Source organism: Pelobates fuscus, chromosome 4 (assembly GCF_036172605.1).
Source record: "Pelobates fuscus isolate aPelFus1 chromosome 4, aPelFus1.pri, whole genome shotgun sequence".
NCBI classification, from domain to species: Eukaryota; Metazoa; Chordata; class Amphibia; order Anura; family Pelobatidae; genus Pelobates; species Pelobates fuscus.
In genome coordinates this window covers 63005575-63024174 of record NC_086320.1, presented here as the reverse complement: position 1 = coordinate 63024174, position 18600 = coordinate 63005575, and the positions used below count along the sequence as shown (strand labels likewise).

Below are 18600 nucleotides of genomic sequence, written 5' to 3'. Positions count from 1 at the left end.
TAACCGAGCATGGCTGCCATCCAGTAGCATTTTAAGTATAAGTTCACAGCTATGGCAATAGTACTAATTTACCGAATATAATAACCCAAAAATGTTACCTGCATGCTGTCCCAAATCCTTACCTGCTTTTTAAAGCAGCATTTATGGTACAGTTTAAATAGCCTATTTATTTTATTATTTTTTTTATTTATTTTTTTAAATAGACATAGGACATTGAGAGCGTGAAGATGACTTTTGGTTTTAGGCATCATGCATTAACATTTGAAGCTCCTAGTTTCCTATATATGGGGAAAAAAAACAAAACATTTTATACAAACTTTAGCTTGATGAAGTGTTTTTTGCGAAGAGTTTTTCTTTTTACAAAATGGAAAATAAATGCAGATTTTAATAGAAATTGGCACTTTTTAAAATTTGTTGCACCCCCTGGCTGTCAGTCGGACAACTGGTCCTGTTACTTCCTGGTTGTTCAGCTCAGAGGAGACAAACTCAGTAGCAATTGCCCAGAGCGACCTGCCTTGCAAAGACTTCTAACCCATCACAGACTTCCCAATGCAGCTCAATGAGCAGGGAGGACTTGCAAAGGCAGCAGACAAAATATCTGTAGGTTTTGCAAGCTGTTTGTAGATATGCCCCATTGAAGAAATGTATAATTAAATACATGCAAGTTTTTTCATTGGGGTATATATATATTAAATAGTTAATCTGTTTGACAAAATAGTAGCACAATCCCGAACATTTGGTTGATTTTAATTTTATTTTAAATGTATTTATGTATTTTTATTTTAGATTTTAGATTTTCTGATTCTGAACGAGTAAACTACAAATTTGAATCTGGCACCTGGTGAGTAATATATCCAAACCTGTATCTGTGATGTTACTGATGAGCTTAGTGCTGGATTTGGGTACACATTAAGAGGAGAAAGTGTTTAGTAATTAAGAGCTTTTTATTACATATTGTTCTAAAAGAAAATGGTACACACTCCCATGTTCGTGATTGGATGGATCCTTGCAATTATGGTGTGCCTGTATATCCTGGGCACCAGTTTATTGTATTGAAATGGTACAAACAAATTTGATAAAGTTTTAAGTCTGTTAAGTTCTTTCTATACATTGTTGGCAGAATTCCTAACAAATGTTGGATTGGAAGGGAAAATAAGCACCTCATTGGATCACTTGACAGGCAATTTAACACAAATGACGGATAGGGGAGTGTATGACAACCCTCCTTTATTTGGCTGGTGTCGGGCTAGGTTACATAGATCCCAGGCTCGATGACCTCCATCAACAGTAAGGATGGAGATATGCTATGACCTATCTCTGCCTTTCCATGTTATGTCCCCTCCTATCTATCCATAGCATGCTGCTCCCGAATCTCCATGAAAGCAGTGCTTTTTCAATGGTCTAACAAGGTCTTCAATGTGGTTCTGCCATGATACCCAACTAGTAGCGGGTAATGCAGTTCTGTTTCCCAGCAACCCCTATTGACACCACCACCTTTCCATTTTTAGTGTTACAGAGCCCTATACAAATATTTTTCTGTTCATATCCGGCTTTGAAAAGTAGATGCCTGATGTAAAATTTAAATATAATATTCCTAACCCCTCCACTATTTGTAAAATTCCCACATGTGGGGCTTTGGACTCAAAAGCCCCTCTCCCAGCAACGCGTTTGACTCATATCACTCTGTTTGAATGCTTATACGCTGACTGTGTGAGGTCCGCAAGTCTGCACCGTGGGCGGGCATTGCCATGCATTGGGAATTTTCCCCAAGCCAGGGTCAGTGAAGTCACTAGACTTGGACAAAATGCAGATATGTCTGGAGGTGGGTGTTTGTTATACCATTACAAACACTAACAGAGCTGCAGTTAAGGTGTACTTACCATGACCGGTTTTATTTAAAATGGCTAGAATCTGTATTTTGTTCTTGCCAACTGAAAGGAAAGTGGTATTTTTCTCTCACTTTGCCAGAATAATTTGGGGGTAAATAATATAAATATATATATTCTAAAATGTTCACTTGTCGGCATTCTACCAATTAGGCTACCTTATACTAAGTAAGACTCACAGAAATCATTTCCCCACTTAAATGCTACATATTGGATGAGTGCTATAGAATGCCAAGTGAACAAACACGGTTGGCTGAAAATTTGCAGAAAATGCATGAACTTTTCTATTTCTACTGTTTTTGCATATATTTACAATGCATTATCTGTGTAAGATGTCGCAAAATTGTCCCTGTAATCCACTAGCTACCACAGGAGTTAGTTTTTCAGTGACACCACTGATCGTAGTCTTACAAATGACCGTTGTAAGGGATCAGATGTCCTGTGTGTGACAACCATATATTAATGGAAAACGTTCATTCTAACTAAAGTTGAATTCTGGGTTGCATTTTCCTCTGGCCTTTTATTCAACGGATAGCACAGTCATACCAAAAAGGTCACACAGCGCTGCTGAAATGTTTCTAAACATTTGTCAACATTCTGGTCAATGTGTTAATTTGTTTCTGTAAAGAACTCTAATTTTCTTCCGTAACCTATAACTTATCTTTAGCATGGCTGTAATTAAATCTAGGCTACGTTGTACTGTTTACACAACCCATTACTTTCCTTAAGACCTGTAAACGCATTTCCCCATTGTCCCTGACCTATCAACCATGCAACGAGAATGCTTGTATGTTGTCAAGCAAGATAACGCTTAATTCTCACAGGTGACAATGCTATGAGATCCCAGGGGGCAGCATTGACAATCTCATTTCACTATTTATTTATTTATCTGGGTGGAGCGATCTTTTATTTATTTTTTTAAACCGCTTCATGAAAAGATCTTTTTTAATCATCACCTTTTCTGATTTTTTTTTTTATTTTTTATCCCACAGCAGCAAACTGGAGATAATTGATGATAACACAATCATTCGTGCTAGAGGCTTGCCATGGCAGTCTTCTGACCAGGACATAGCTCGATTCTTCAAAGGCCTCAACATTGCAAAGTGAGTATCTTTTTAATTATGGACTGGTTTTCTCTTTTGAAAACCTTTTCAGTGTTATTGTGTGTGTGTGTGTGTGTGTCTGGGACACTTTGTGAAAGATAACGAAATACACTGAGCAGACTTTTAAGTTGTCATCAGTGATCGTACACCTCTTCGTCTATAAGTGCTGCCACATTAACTATTTTGCTTATTTACACCAAAATTCAATATCCGTCCATCTGTCAGTGTTTGTTTTTTGTTTTTGCTTTTTTTGTGTACATGTTCAGTTTCTCTGGTGGCAATTGGTAAAAGTAATGTGGGTATTAAAATGAAATCGGTGTGGCTTTGCCAAGTCATCATTAAGCTCTGTTGATTCCCATCACTGTATATAAGTACCGTATATACTCGAGTAGAAGCCGAGTTTTTCAGCCCATTTTTTGGGCTGAAAAACCCCAACTCGGCTTATACTCGAGTCAGAGTCTGTATTATGGCAATTTGCATTGCCATAATACAGACCGGGGGAGAGGGGGGCTGGCAGAGCTGTACTTACCTTTCCTGCAGCTCCTGTCAGCTCTCTCCTCCTCCGCCGGTCCGTTCAGCACCTCGGTCAGCTCCCAGTGTAAATTCTCGCGAGATTTACACTGGGAGCTGACAGAAGAGCAGAACGGACGGCGCAGAGGAGGAGAGAGCTGACAGGAGCTGCAGGAAAGGTAAGTACAGCTCTGCCAGCCCCCCTCTCCCCCCCACTGAACTGCCACTGGACCACCAGGGAAGGAGAGCCCCCCTCCCTGCCATATATCAAGCAGGGAGGGGGGACGAAAAAAAAAAAAAGAAATAAAATAATAAAAAAAAAAATTAATAATAAAAAAAAAGGGGTATAAGGACCACTATGGGAGGGGGGGGGGGGTATAAGGACCACTATGGGAGGGAGGGGGTGGGTTAAGGACCACTATGGGAGGGAGGGGGGTATAAGGACCGCTATGGGAGGGAGGGGGGGTATAAGGACCACTATGGGAGGGAGGGGGGGGGGGTAAGGACCACTATGGGAGGGAGGGGGGGGGATAAGGACCACTATGGGAGGGAGGGGGGGATAAGGACCACTATGGGAGGGAGGGGGGGATAAGGACCACTATGGGAGGGAGGGGGGGTATAAGGACCACTATGGGAGGGAGGGGGGTATAAGGACCACTATGGGAGGGAGGGGGGGTATAAGGACCACTATGGGAGGGAGGGGGGGTATAAGGACCACTATGGGAGGGAGGGGGGGTATAAGGACCACTATGGGAGGGAGGGGGGGTATAAGGACCACTATGGGAGGGAGGGGGGGTATAAGGACCACTATGGGAGGGAGGGGGGTATAAGGACCACTATGGGAGGGAGGGGGGTATAAGGACCACTATGGGAGGGAGGGGGGTATAAGGACCACTATGGGAGGGGGGGTATAAGGACCACTATGGGAGGGAGGGGGGGTATAAGGACCACTATGGGAGGGGGTGGGATAAGGACCACTATGGGAGGGAGGGGGGGTATAAGGACCATTATGGGAGGGAGGGGGGGGGGTATATGGACCACTATGGGAGGGATGGGGGGGTAAGGAACACTATGGGAGGGAGAAGGGGGATAAGGACCACTATGAGAGGGAGGGGGTGGGATAAGGACCACTATGGGAGGGGAGGGGGAAGTAAGGACCACTAGGGGAGGGGAGGGTAAGGACCACTAGGGGAGGGGTGAGTCAGGACCACTGGGGGGGGGAGTGAAGGAACACGGGGGTGGGGAGGTAAGGACCACTGAGGGAGGAGGAGGGGAAGTCAGGACATATGGGGGGAGGGGGCGGCAAAAAATGTTTTGCCTACGGCGGCAAATATCCTTGCACCGGCCCTGCACACACTGCATTCACACACTGCATTCATGCACACACACACTGCATTCATGCACACACACACTGCATTCATGCACACACACACTGCATTCATGCACACACACACTGCATTCATGCACACACACACACACTGCATTCATGCACACACACACACACTGCATTCATGCACACACACACTGCATTCATGCACACACACACTGCATTCATGCACACACACACTGCATTCATGCACACACACACTGCATTCATGCACACACACACTGCATTCATGCACTCATACACACACTGCATTCATGCACTCATACACACACTGCATTCATACACACACTGCACTCACACACACACACATACGCACACACTGCATTCATTATACACACACTGTAAATAAATATTCAATTAATATATTTTTTTTAGGATCTAATTTTATTTAGAAATTTACCAGTAGCTGCTGCATTTCCCACCCTAGTCTTATACGCGAGTCAATAAGTTTTCCCAGTTTTTTGGGATAAAATTAGGGGCCTCGGCTTATATTCGGGTCGGCTTATACTCGAGTATATACGGTATCTTTTTCTTGGAATTCTAAGTTCTCTAGTCTAGGCCATAAGCATCATATCTTTCTATTTACTTGAAACCTAGGCTGTGATTTTTCTAGAGCGATGGCTATAGAGTAGATCCACCCACCTCTCCCCCAAATGTTGAGGGACTACAACTCCCATTATGCTTTGGCAGCTAACCATTCTACCAGGAGTCTACCTTATGGCAACAATGACCCAAATAAACATAATTTGTGATATCAATGTAGTATCTTCACTTGCTTTCCTCATTTTACATGCTTGTTTTCAGTTGTGTCGGGAAACTATATCTGTCTGCCTTGTCTCTTCTGCTTTTCACGCTCTGCTGACAATCTGGTGGAAGTATAAATATACACTAACTGGTCTTGGTGCTATGTGTACAGGGGTGGAGCGGCTCTTTGTCTCAATGCTCAGGGTCGTAGGAATGGAGAGGCACTTGTGAGGTTTGTAAGTGAAGAGCACAGAGATCTGGCTTTGCAGCGACACAAGCACCATATGGGGAACAGATACATAGAGGTATATATATATTTTTGGAGTGTTTTGGGTTAACTAATGAATGGTTGTGCCACACAGTTATCAGAATATTGAAATAAAACTGTTTGGTTTTTCTTTTTGTTCCTCCCTCCACACCCCCTCAATTCCCCAAACAAATTTTAGGTGTATAAAGCAACTGGAGAAGACTTTCTAAAAATCGCTGGAGGTAATGATTTAATTATTCTTAAGACATTGAGTTATGGCTACTTGAAAACACAGTTTAAAGGACACTTTTTATTTTTTAATTTTTTCCCCAACACCTCTATTTTGGCCTATTTTGTACCTCTGATACACTTTTAAAATGTGACATCTGGTACTATGACTTCTGCTCAAATGTTCACTAAACTCTTCATCTGTAGAATGGAATGAATGTGGGACATGATGGGTCCGCTATTAACGAAATATTTGGAATTTCTGTTAGAGCTTTTATTGTTTGTAGAGTGTGATTTTTGCAATTGACATTTTCCAGTCCGAAATCATGCATTTATGTAATATCTGTGATGTGGAAGGTCAGAGTCGATAATTACCTTTTGAGTGTCAGTGTGTTTTTCTTAGGAATGCCTAAAGGGCAAAATTTAAGAAAAAATTGCTGTGTGCATGATCATGGTATTTGCAGACACCTGGAAAAAAAAAACAAAAAAAACACCTTGCCAAAGTTCTACATTTCTCAGACCCACTCAACAATGACATTGAAACCAGACAACCTTTGAAAAATACTTTCCAAATCAATAAATGCTTCTCTACCTAGGCCACATTCAACTAGCTTCGGTGTAGATAACCAAATACAATCCAATTAAACATTGTATTTGCATTGTGTCCTACTGGTCATAGTTGAGCCTTTGGGATTTTTTATTTATTAAATTGTAAAACATATTTTTTATTTTTTTTTTTTTTAATTTATATCGACTTCCTCTTTCAGGTACATCCAACGAGGTAGCTCTGTTTCTGTCGAAGGAGAATCAGGTGATCGTGCGTATGCGTGGACTGCCATTCACAGCAACTGCTGAAGAAGTGTTGACATTTTTTGGGCAGCATTGTCCTGTTACTGGAGGAAAGGAAGGGATACTGTTTGTTACGTACCCTGATGGCAGACCAACGGGAGATGCCTTTGTGCTATTTTCCTGTGAGGAATATGCTCAGAATGCACTGAAAAAACATAAGGACTTGCTGGGCAAAAGATATATTGAACTTTTCAGGAGCACAGCAGCAGAGGTGCAACAGGTCAGTGAATAGTCTGCTGTGTTCTAAAGCCACAACTGAGTCCTCAATTGTAATACTTTTTGGATACATTTTGAATGATTGAAAATAGATTTAATATTTAATGTTTTAATATATAAAATCAAATATATCATAAAGAAAAAATTATATATATATTTTTTTCTTCTTTTGATATATTGTTGAAAAAAATGAATTTTAAAAATTATATATCCAAAAATATTTAATTACTTGGAAAGTTTCTCCAACAATACTAAATATTAAAGTCAGAAACGTGAGAATATTTTATTCCTTAGTAATTTGTATTGGATATAGAAAAAGTATTATGTTGTGAGTTGTTTCTTTGGTCTTCCATACGAATTGTAGATTTATTTAAAGAATACTTTTATTGTGTTAGTATTATCTTGTGGACCAGTGATGGCAGACTCTTGTTTAATTACCAATATCTAGGTATGTTTTTTTATTTTATTTATTTTTTTTACTTTTTTTTATTAAATACAAGTGTATTCTTCCATAAGACTAGGTATACATAAATCTTTATTCATTTTCTGACCTTCAACCACGTTCTAGTTCACCCTTTTATGGAAGCTGACAAATGCTTCCTTCCTATTCTATAAACACTGTTTTAATCTCACTTTATTTGTAAATTTTGTAGCATATTTGCAAGTGCGTGTTTGTATTGTATTACAGATGCATCTTTCTCCAGATATGTGGGGGAGAGAAGTATTTTGCCCAGTACATCCTGTGTTGATGCTATTTACCATGGTCTTATTCACAGGTACTGAACAGATACTCCTCAGCACCACTCATCCCACTTCAGACACCTCCTATAATCCCTGTACTACCTCAGCCCTTCATTCCTCCAGTAAATATTAGGGACTGCATCCGTCTACGAGGCCTTCCTTATGCTGCTACCATTGAGGATATTTTGGAGTTCCTGGGTGAATTCTCTGCTGACATACGAACACATGGCGTGCACATGGTGCTGAATCATCAAGTAAGTACCGAGTTCGCAGGACAGTTGAATCATTATTTAAATCAAACAGGATTTTCATATTGAAACATGACTTCTGAGTGCTTCTAATCTGTCGTCAGCTAAAACATTAAGTAGCAGCTGTTCTCAGATTTCAGGGGGCCAATTGCCAGTCCTGTGTGAAATAATTTTGGCCTACTGCAAACTGTTTCTTGATTCCACACACCTAAATGTATGTTTGGCTGATGAATCTTACAGATATTTAAGGATTCCATTTTTGGATGCTTCTCGTTTGAAAATGCGGAACACTGCTTGGTATATTATCTTTATAGGGTTATAATTGTAATAATGTAATTGTCAAAAATAGGAAAGTGTTTCAGATTATAAAATGGTTTATTGCTGCTGGACTATTGTAAACTTGTACTAAAGAATAACGTTAAGATGACCGAAAAGGCTGACTCCAAAATAGTTAAGTGAGACCGGTGGCTTTGGGATTTTACCTTTCCCTAAGATGGGTGCATGTTTTTTGGTAAAGTTTTTTTCCTGAATAAGTCTACTTCAAATATACATGAATGCACAAAGCAGGTTTAATCCTATACCTGATTACTAGGCATTTTATTTGGATCAGAAACTTCTAATAATATAACACTATCCAGTGGTTTGCAACTTGCAGGGATAAAAAAAAAAACTTCTGTTCTTCCCCACCCCCTCTGCAATAGAAAAACTAGAATTCTCCATAATGCAGATAATTGCTCTGAGATTAAATATCTCCATTCATTTCCCATACCTATCTCTCCAATAATCAATAACGTACATTTATTCAGTGAACACAAAATAAGGATCGCTCTTACTTGATGTCCTCCAGAGACTCAGTTATTCTGTCCCGTATGGACGTGTAAACACATGTAGAATATTAAACTCTGTCAGAATCTGATACATACTTATCCCCTTCAGAGTCTAATATATAGAGCATACCTCTGCTCACCCTGGGGGTGGAATTTCTAGATGCCTAAAACTGCTTAGAAGCTTCATAGATTGAGGCTAAAGTTTATGTCCGTATGAATTTACTTCAATAGCAACTGATATCAGGTTACCAGAACCAGATTGCATTTTAAGGATATGGTAAAAAATATATATATATATATTTAAGTTTTCATTATATTTATTTTGCTCGTAGCTATATCTAATATTACACTTGGCATTTCAAATGTAATGTTTTGGTAGAAACTGTCCAGAGAGTTACATAGATAAGCAAATTGCTTCCAGTTCTGTATTCACACTTTTATTCTGTCTCTTATCAAAAATTGATGAGTGACGAGTGTGCCAATGTAATCAAGTAAAGCACTTATTTTGGTGTATGATTTAAAGGGTGAACATGTCGCCTTCCCAAAAAATTAGTCCTGTGGCGTTTTTCTTAGTGCAGGCATTCGGAAGCCAATAAAACCATTGTTGGACTAGTAGGATGAATGACATGTGCCTGTTACTTAAATGGCTAACTATATTTCCATGAATTATTTAGAAAAAAAAAATAAAAAAATCTTGTTTCAAATTTTTGCATCTTTAAAACTGCAAAATTCCTAAATTCTTAATTCTTGACACTCAGACGTCTGCTTTGTTCTGGTTTAGAAGGATTAGAAAGCACCCCCCACCCTTACATATTCCACATAAACGGCATAGTAATTGTTAAACTTTTGCCCTAGGGACGACCATCAGGAGATTCGTTTATCCAGATGAAATCCGCAGAGCGAGCCTTTTTGGCAGCCCAGAAGTGTCATAAGAAGACCATGAAGGACAGATATGTGGAGGTGTTTCAGTGTTCTGCTGAGGAGATGAACTTTGTCTTAATGGGGGGAACTTTAAATCGCAATGGCTTGTCCCCGCCGCCATGTAAGTTACCATGTAAGTCTGGGTTGTGGGCCTTGCAGCTTCTCTCTGCTTTGAGCTGGTAGGTGCTGGATCTGCTTTCTTTCTTGGTATTTGGTTTATTAAGGGCAAATTTGCTCTTGACATGGGTTTATTTTACTATGTACCAAATCAACGAATGCAATTCTTTTGGTGAAACATTTCCAGACATTAATGGGATGTCTGCGCTACCCTGTAATTCTTTGCTAGAGGGGTGAGCAATACCACATTTTTTTTAAGACTGTTACAGGAGAACTATAGGCATCTCCTGGAGCAGAGTGGTGACTCCATAATTTACCACTTTCAATTTTTTTTAATTTAAAAAAAAAAAAAACAATAATAAAACTTCACAGCCTGTCTAAATTGAGCACTGGTGCTAGCCGCTAGTAGTTTTAGTACACTTTATTTTATACTATGTCCTTTCTATTTTTTTTATTTTTTTTTTCTTTCTCGTACTTTGTGAGGAATATATTCTAGATCTGGTTATAAAACAATTTATAGAACGCCCTTTTTATTATTTTATATATTCCTTAAAAGCGGTTTATAAAGTAACAATTCCAATCAAAAAAAAAAATAATTCAAGAAATGTTTAGGGCTGCTATGGTAATAGGATTGGTAAAAAGCCAATGGTCTCTGTTTTTGCATCATGTGACTTGGCAGAAGTAAAAGCCTGCTGTAGTAACAGATTTAAAAAAGTTGATGTAAGAATATCGCGATTTGGAGTTATGAAATCATGACTGGGCGGGTCTAAAGGTTGGTGATGTCCAGAATGGGTGATCCTGTCTCGAAAGAGGGCATGATTGACCTCTTCTTTGGCCCTACTAAGGCAGGGTTTTCCAAAATCAGGCCCTCCAGATTTTGCTGAACTACAACTCCCATGATTCTCTGGCTATCTATTTAAATCTAAGATTTATGGCAGTTGTAGTTCATCAACTTTTGGAGGTTTGGAGTTTTGGGAACCCTGTACTAAAACAAGAGCGCCGCTGAAGCAAAGAAGGCTCTTAGTCTTCTGCATTGATACATTCTGGTAAAAATAAGAGATCTACAGATGCCAACCAGGGAAATATTGGCAGCCTAAATTTGATAACCTAAGAAACAAAATTGGTAATAAAGGAAGTTTTAAACAAAACTAAAGATTAATGTTCGTCTTTTCGCATATTCTCAGCCATTTTTATATCAATCTTAAGTGTTAAAGGGCATCGTAACCTATGCCCCTGGTGTAGGTTATTTCAAGGAGCTCCCCGTTCTGTCACTTCCCATTTAAAAAATAAAATATGTAAACACAAGAATAAAATATATGCTCCATTCGATATGGATGTCAATGAGTATCTCTGTCACACTGACACATTAGCCTGTGCCCACCAGGGAGCACACACAGAATATGCTGGCTCCATTTGGTAGGGTATAAGTAAAATGATGCAGGCACATTGCCGTGCACAGCAAGATGCCTGATATCCAATTGTGTCTCTTCTGCCTTGTTGCAGCAGCTCAGAAAGATTTGGCACAAAATAGATATAGGGAAGATATAGTGTTTCTAAGTGCAGAAACTAAGTCTTACTAATTGTATGAGCTGTCTGCTCGCAGCCTGAAGCAAACCAGGCATGATCTGGAGAAAATACAATTTAATATGAAAAATATAAATTTAGCGTCTATATTTTTATCTTTTAAATATAGTCCCTCTTCAATTCTTTGGCACTGAGAAGGTTAGGTTATACCATTCCGACCAGAGTTACGAGGTCCGTTATCCGCTGGAAAGTCATTATATGTTAATTTCTAATTTTTTCCTCTCTGTTACTCTAGGTTTGTCTCCGCCATCCTATGCATTCCCTGCGCCTGCCGCTGTTATTCCTTCTGAAGCTGCAGCCCTGTACCAGCCCTCCCTGCTCCTGAATCCTCGAGGTTTGCAGCCATCGGCCGCCTATTACCCAGCTGGAGCTCAGTTGTTCATGAACTACACAGCATACTACCCAAGGTAACAGGGATTTAAATAAGGAGGGTTGATCCAAAGTTGCTTAAACTGGATATCATTTCCTAACATCCATTTTGTAATAACTCCACTATTATTACAAGGATCATTTAATTTAGGAAGGTTTTAAACAATATTGTCAAATTGCAAAACGATGGGCAAGAGCAGCTGTACTGGAGAAATTCGTATTCAGCCACGTTCCCTCTTTGCTAGTTTGGCTTTTATTTGCAATTTTGATAAATGCAGTGTTGAATATAAATTACAAAATTTATTTTTTTATGTTTATTTCCCCCTTTTATTTTGTTCCTTCATAATAGTATGTGGTTTTGTGGGGGTAGTTTTTTGTTTGTTTGTTTGTTTTTTTTGTTTTTTGTTTTTGTTTGTTTTGCTCCTTGGAATCATGAAGCAGTTATATGTTAACCATTCCAAAATGTGGGAAGTGTTTTACACAGAAAACGAGTTTCTGAAGTATTACCCTCTTGCTCCTGGAGAAATCTTGGGTTCTGTATATCTGTGCATCTGAATGCATTGTGTTATGAAATATTGGCACAGGCGTAATATTAGTGCATCACCAATAGATTTGTGACTCGATCCTGTTCTATTGATGTCCTGTATCAGATACAGGATGGAATGAACTTCTATTGTTTATCTCAAAAACTTAGTGTAGATTGGGTTAGCCATATTAGTCCAGTAGACAAGATACCAAAATGCCAGAGTATTTGCAGTATGCTTATTGACTCTCCTCTGTTTATTTACTTTTTCTGGCTATTCTCAGTCAACCTGCACCTTTCGCTTTCAGGCACATCATCTGCTATTTATGACATCCCTCTCACCCTCCTCCCTCTCCTTCTCCAACATCAGTTGTTTTAAGTGTTAAACTCTATCAGATTGATCAGTATTGCTTCAGACCTGAAGAAGGGAGGGAAAACTCTCAAAAGCTTGTCTTTGAAATATTATGTTGGTCCAATAAAAAAGGAATCATTGCATACTGCAAGACTCTGGTATTTTGATTCTAATCCATTGTGTGGGTCACTGTAATATTGGTCCTAGATAAAGCATCTGAGATCAGGGTGGTCTTGGACTGGCACACATAAAGGATTTATACAATGTCTCTTAGATGCTCGTCACAGAAGCCTGGGTAACCCAGTAGCTGTAGACTGTTAATGAATTGGCAATTGAGGCAATGCCACTCTCCTTAAAACCATATATTTAAATTCAAGGCCATGGAATGGTTATAAGCAGTTAATGGCTGAGCGAGCGGCAGTAAATCTTGAGCAGTAAAAGCTTCTGTAATGAGCAGACATCCTTTGACCTGCTAAATAATTGCCCTGCAGTGAAAATGATTGTGTCCAAGGTCAGGTGTTCCTCTCCAAGGTCTGTAGCCTCCTAGCAGAGTTTGGAGGAATGTCGCTTGTCTGTAGGAGGGATGAGCTAGGGCTCAATAGGACGGAATGTTTTTTTCGGTGGTTGTTCGGGGAGTGGTTCTATAAAGGGCAATTCTCAGATTTAGGTTAGCGCACACTTTTCTAAATCACTTTTTGACAACATATACAGTGTCTGTTTTTATATATTCTGCGCAACCCATTTCTAAAAGCACATTTTTGTTTTTCTGCTTCATTTTGTTTCCTGTTTATGATAGTAGCATACATATTTCATATCCCAAACTTATTCGAACTCTTTCACAATTGTAGCATTACTGTAGCTTTTACAGGTCTAAACAAGGAGAAACTTTGTATAAAGAATGACCTGGCTACCAAATTAAACCCTTCCCTTTAGTTTTAGGAGACTGGAGAGTAGCTCAGAGTGTGTAGACCTCTAAGGCTCCACAATGGAATAAGTGATAAGGGCAACATGTAATTGTATTCATATTCAAGAAAAGTGTCTTTTTGTATATTTCGTATATCTGACTCTGAGCTCAGTATTGCAAGTTACTATTTTATTTTGTTGTTTTTTTTGCCCCTTTCTAACAAACTTAAAGGGACATACATTATTTTTAACCATTGATTCAGTCCCACTATTTTTTGTAAATATGTCTAATTTAGTACAGGGACCGTCTCCTTGCTGCTTCTTGATCTGTCTTCAATGATGGCATCAGCCGTCTAGGTCCAATCTCATGCTTTCCGTAGAAAACTAGACTTGTGATTGATTCATTGATTTGAAGTGGTCATGGTGCCTGGAGTCTGTATGTGCAGCTTTTCTCTTTGAATCCCTGCACAGATGGAGATTAACCCCCTCTGCTGGTGGAGGTGTAGCTACACCTCCAGCAGCATCCTAGTGGTGTCATTAGCCAGCCTGGAACTAAATTTCCCAAGTTGGGGAGTTGAGCAGACCAGCAGGACAAGGGTTACTTTAACCAAAAACATTGTTTCATGAAAACAGCGTGTTTTTGTTATTTTTTTGGGTTGAAGTGGCACAATGGAACCCGAAATGGAAACGTTTTATTTTATTTTTTTAATCAATTTTATTTCTAGAGTATTTCTTTGTATTAAAACGATTCCATTAAGGTGTAACTGTGCTGTTACTTTACATAGCGATAAACTCCAACAGAAGCCCAGTCCATTCATCATTCCAACTGTTCATACGAGCTGGTTAGGATCCAGACAATGCAAAAAAAGCAAACCATGTCTTAACGTTCTTTAGCCGACTGAGGTGCATTCTTAACCCATAATATGGTAAACCGTTTAGCCTCTTATTTTCATCAAGAAGTCATGGTTTTAAAGTTGGAAAAACAAATATTCTATCCAATTTACAGAGCTTAGAAAATAGGACCTTCTTTACTGATTTAAAGCCAGGAATCGGACGTTACGTGCTCCACTTTGATAGAAAGTCTGGTGTGAAATGACCTGCTACTCTCAATGCAGGAAAAATCGCCCAGGTGTCGAGTTTCCTATCTGTGCTTCCCTTAACGCTTCCTTCATTATTTCTGCACTGTCTCCTGACCAGCCATTCAGAACATAAATCAACAAAGGCTACACTCCCTTTTTAATTGTCATGCAGCCCACGCCTGAGCTCCAGGGATAAGTTACTTATGACTAGTAAGCACCATGTCTGCCACTGTCATGTAGCCACATGTTTGCTAATTGCTTTGTTCTTTCTGTGCTTCTGTTAGTGAAACATTAAAAAGCTAAAACTACACAGCCGCTGACAGATCCAGTGTCTTTTACATTTGTTACGATTGGGTTGGTTGAAAATGTACGTGGCTGTGGAAATACACATTCTGTCACTCTGTGGTTATTTGATTATTTTTTGTTTTAAATTTATTTATTTGATATGGATTCTAATTTCGTTGTTTTTTTTTTTTTAAAGGGACACTATGCTAAAACTGCTAAATTTGTTTTGGTGCTTATAGATCATGCCCCTCCAGACTTACTGCTCCATTCTCTACCGTTTAGGAGTTAAATCACTTTGTTTTTTGTTTATGCGGCCATAGCCACACCTCCCCTGGATGTGACTTACACAGCCTCTGTGAAAAAAATGGTTTCCTTTACCATCACATTTTACAGTTTCCTTCACATGTTCTCATATCTCCCACGTGTCCCTATGGAGGAGGTTTTTATGTAGTGGTAACTTTTAATGCAGGTGTACGTTTGTGTGCAGTGTGTGAATGCAGGGGTGTTTTTGTATTTAATTTTTGTCATTTTGATACAGGGTTGTGTTTGTTTGTATGTAGTGTTGGCTTTTAAAAGCAGATGTAAGTTTGTGTGTAGAATTGTAGTTTAATTGAAAGAGTATTTGTATGTAGTGTTGGTGTTTGCTGGGATGTGTGCACATAAACTGCCACATGCATACTTAGATACACATTCACATTACACGCACTGACGTGAATACACAGACATGTCATAGGTCTTATATTAACATACCTTTTGTGTGAAGATGGGTGGATTCCTGCAGCCGGCTGAGGCTGATGGGAGTATGGGGTTTGCGGGAGCTAGGACTCTCCAATGTATTCTCTCCCGCATTGCTCTCTCTGTAGCTGGGAGCGAGTGACAGGCTGGTTAAGCTGTTAAAAGCATTTACACCCAACTGGGCCTCTGTTCAGCAATACCCATCAGGTGACCTTAGGTACATGGACCCCCCCCCCCCCCCCCCACCTCCCCAAGCATGCAGGCCCGTGGTAGTTCTGTCACTCGTAAGACTGTATGGACAAAAAAACTGATTCCCTAAGCTGCTTTTGTTTTTGTTTTTTGATTATTTTTTGGGGGGTGTTTGGTACCCCTTTTGAGGCACTTAATTATGTGTTTGCAAGCATTGTATGCATGATAGTATTTTAGTTGTTTAGGATACTTTGTATTTTAAGGTGTTTTTTTTGTTTTTGTTTTTTTGTAGACCTTAAAACCTTGTTGACTGTAAAAAAATTTAACATCTAATTTGTAAGTTACAGAATTGGGTCTTCTGTTCTCTTGATTTGTCAACTTATGTCCTTCTTTGAAGGGACACTCTAAAAGACCTCTGAAATACTTTAGCTTGTTGTAGTGCTTTGTGTTAAGTGTGTGCCCTTTTTGTAAAGGTATAATTGTGGCGTGCAGACAACTTTAAGAGCTTCCTTGTGGTCCCCAATGACTGAGTGCCAGTCGACATTCGTTGTGTCATCAATTGAGTGATGGAACCATGATGGAGCTCTTAAAGTGCTCTGTGCCCAATTTTGTAGCAGACTACAATGTTCCCACACTGTATCACATTGGGGGAAGGGGGAGAAACTATTATGACCAGTTCCTTAGTTCTTCATAACTTCACTGTGGATGAGTAAGCAGTGGTTCTTCTGGTTTTGAACAGAAACTTACATAAGTTTGTAGTTCGTCAGCTGACTAGTAATTATTACAGCACTGGGCGTCTGTTCCTGAAGTGTTTTGTTTCTGATAGTTGGTTTTGTTTTTTTGTTTTTTTTCAGCCCACCTGGTTCTCCTAGCAGCATTGGCTTCTTCCCAGCAGCTGCCAGCACTAGCGCAATGCCTCCTCATGGTGGAGCAGCTATGGTGCGCATGCAAGGACTGGCATACAATTCTGGCGTCAAAGAGATTCTAAACTTCTTTCAAGGCTATCAGGTATATGTGATTTGTTATATGCTGAAATTGGATTAGACTAACATGTTTGAAAATGTTTTCTTGAGGGAATGTGAATAAATTAAGAAGGGACACAATGTAAAATCTCTAAAATGTTTTTTGTTTTTTTTAATACGTTTAACCGTACAATGAACTATGAAACGTTGTGTGGTGGGTTATTTTTTTTTTTTTTTTTTTGTGGCCAAGGTGTTATCTTACCGTTTGTCTAGGACTGGGGTAATCAACCTCCAGCACTCCATATGTTGTGGACTTCATCTCCCATGATGCTCTATCATGCTAGCTGAAGATGAAGTCCACAACATATGGAGTGTTGAAGGTTGCCTAACCCTGGCCTTGGTGAATGTGTGGCTGCACAGCCTCCTGATTTTGGTAATTAATTAGCCACAAAGTATATTTAAAAAAAAAAAAAAATCTACTGTCTCTTCAAAGCCGTTTTCACACGGTTAAAAAAATGCTTAATGTGAATGCAATCCATAAACTATTTGTACATTTACAGAAAATTTAAATCTGCATTGATTTGATTGCTGATTTGTTATTTGCATACCTATTTGTGTGTGTCGGGTGGAGGCGAGTTCTTCTTCCCTTTGTCATTTTAGGCATCAACTGTCTTGCACTTTACAGCAGTTCTTACTCCGCTGTGTTTCTGTTTTTTTTTTTTTTTTTTTTTATTCAGTATGCACCAGAAGATGGTCTTCTGCAAGTAAATGACCAAACAAGGGCCCTGCTTACTCACCCTAAGGAATGGGTGTGTATTTAGAGTACCTGCAAGTGTTTAAAGACAAGGTATGGAAAAGCAAACACTATTTAAAAAAATATATATAAAATTATATCAAAACAAAATATATATATATAATTTTTTTTTTGTTTGATATAATTTGTATTTTATTGAATTTTATGCAAAAACATTCACATCAGGGTATTGGTGTTAGGGAAAAAAAGTCACGTAACATAACATAATGTGTGGGGTACTCCGTGCACACCTCAATTTTAATTTTTATTTTTTCTTTCTGATATGGGGGTTTTGTTACACCTTATTTGTACAGCACTATTAAAAATAAATAAAAATTATGATGGACACATGCTGCCTGCTTGCTCATCCACCTTGTATATTGTTTGTGCAAAGATTTTTAAAAAAAAGTGTTTTTGAATAGTGGGTGAGTCACAAGATGTGGCAGTGATGTGCCACAATATTTTATAAAACCATTAAATGGCTGTATTAAAAAAAAAAAAATAAGTTAAGAAAATTATTGACTTAAGAGGGGGTTTCCTGCTGCCTATTGTACTTCCTCGCTAGATTTGAAAATTATGTTGGTGATATTAACATGTGGCATCGCAGGTTTCCAAAATGTGTATATGTAAATGCATTTTAAAAAAATACAAGCATGACCTAGTGGTTTATTTTGTTAAGTTATTGTTAAAGTAGTACTATTAGTATTGCTCATTGAATTTGTTGCATATTTACAGGTAACATTTTAACATGGATTTTAATTTTCCTTTTTTCCCTTTTTTTTTTCCATACAGGTTCTATAAG

At 38.9% G+C, this 18600-nt stretch overlaps 1 protein-coding gene across 3 annotated transcripts in view; it reads left to right on the top strand.

The window, feature by feature from the left end:
- ESRP1 (epithelial splicing regulatory protein 1) overlaps nt 1-17846 on the top strand; it is a 45886-nt gene extending 28040 nt beyond the window's left edge. The window contains exons 6-15 of one of the 3 annotated variants that reach the window (XM_063451240.1): nt 787-841; nt 2879-2989; nt 5803-5935; nt 6077-6119; nt 6873-7174; nt 7947-8165; nt 9842-10028; nt 11844-12015; nt 16898-17051; nt 17743-17846. In XM_063451240.1, coding sequence (XP_063307310.1) covers nt 787-841; nt 2879-2989; nt 5803-5935; nt 6077-6119; nt 6873-7174; nt 7947-8165; nt 9842-10028; nt 11844-12015; nt 16898-17051; nt 17743-17826 — 1460 coding nt within the window. In that variant the 3' untranslated portion in view covers nt 17827-17846. Of the gene's footprint in view, nt 1-786; nt 842-2878; nt 2990-5802; nt 5936-6076; nt 6120-6872; nt 7175-7946; nt 8166-9841; nt 10041-11843; nt 12016-16897; nt 17052-17742 lie in introns of all 3 variants that reach the window. The other 2 variants (XM_063451239.1, XM_063451238.1) reach the window with 2 other exon arrangements.
- The last annotated feature ends 754 nt before the right edge of the window (nt 17847-18600 follow it).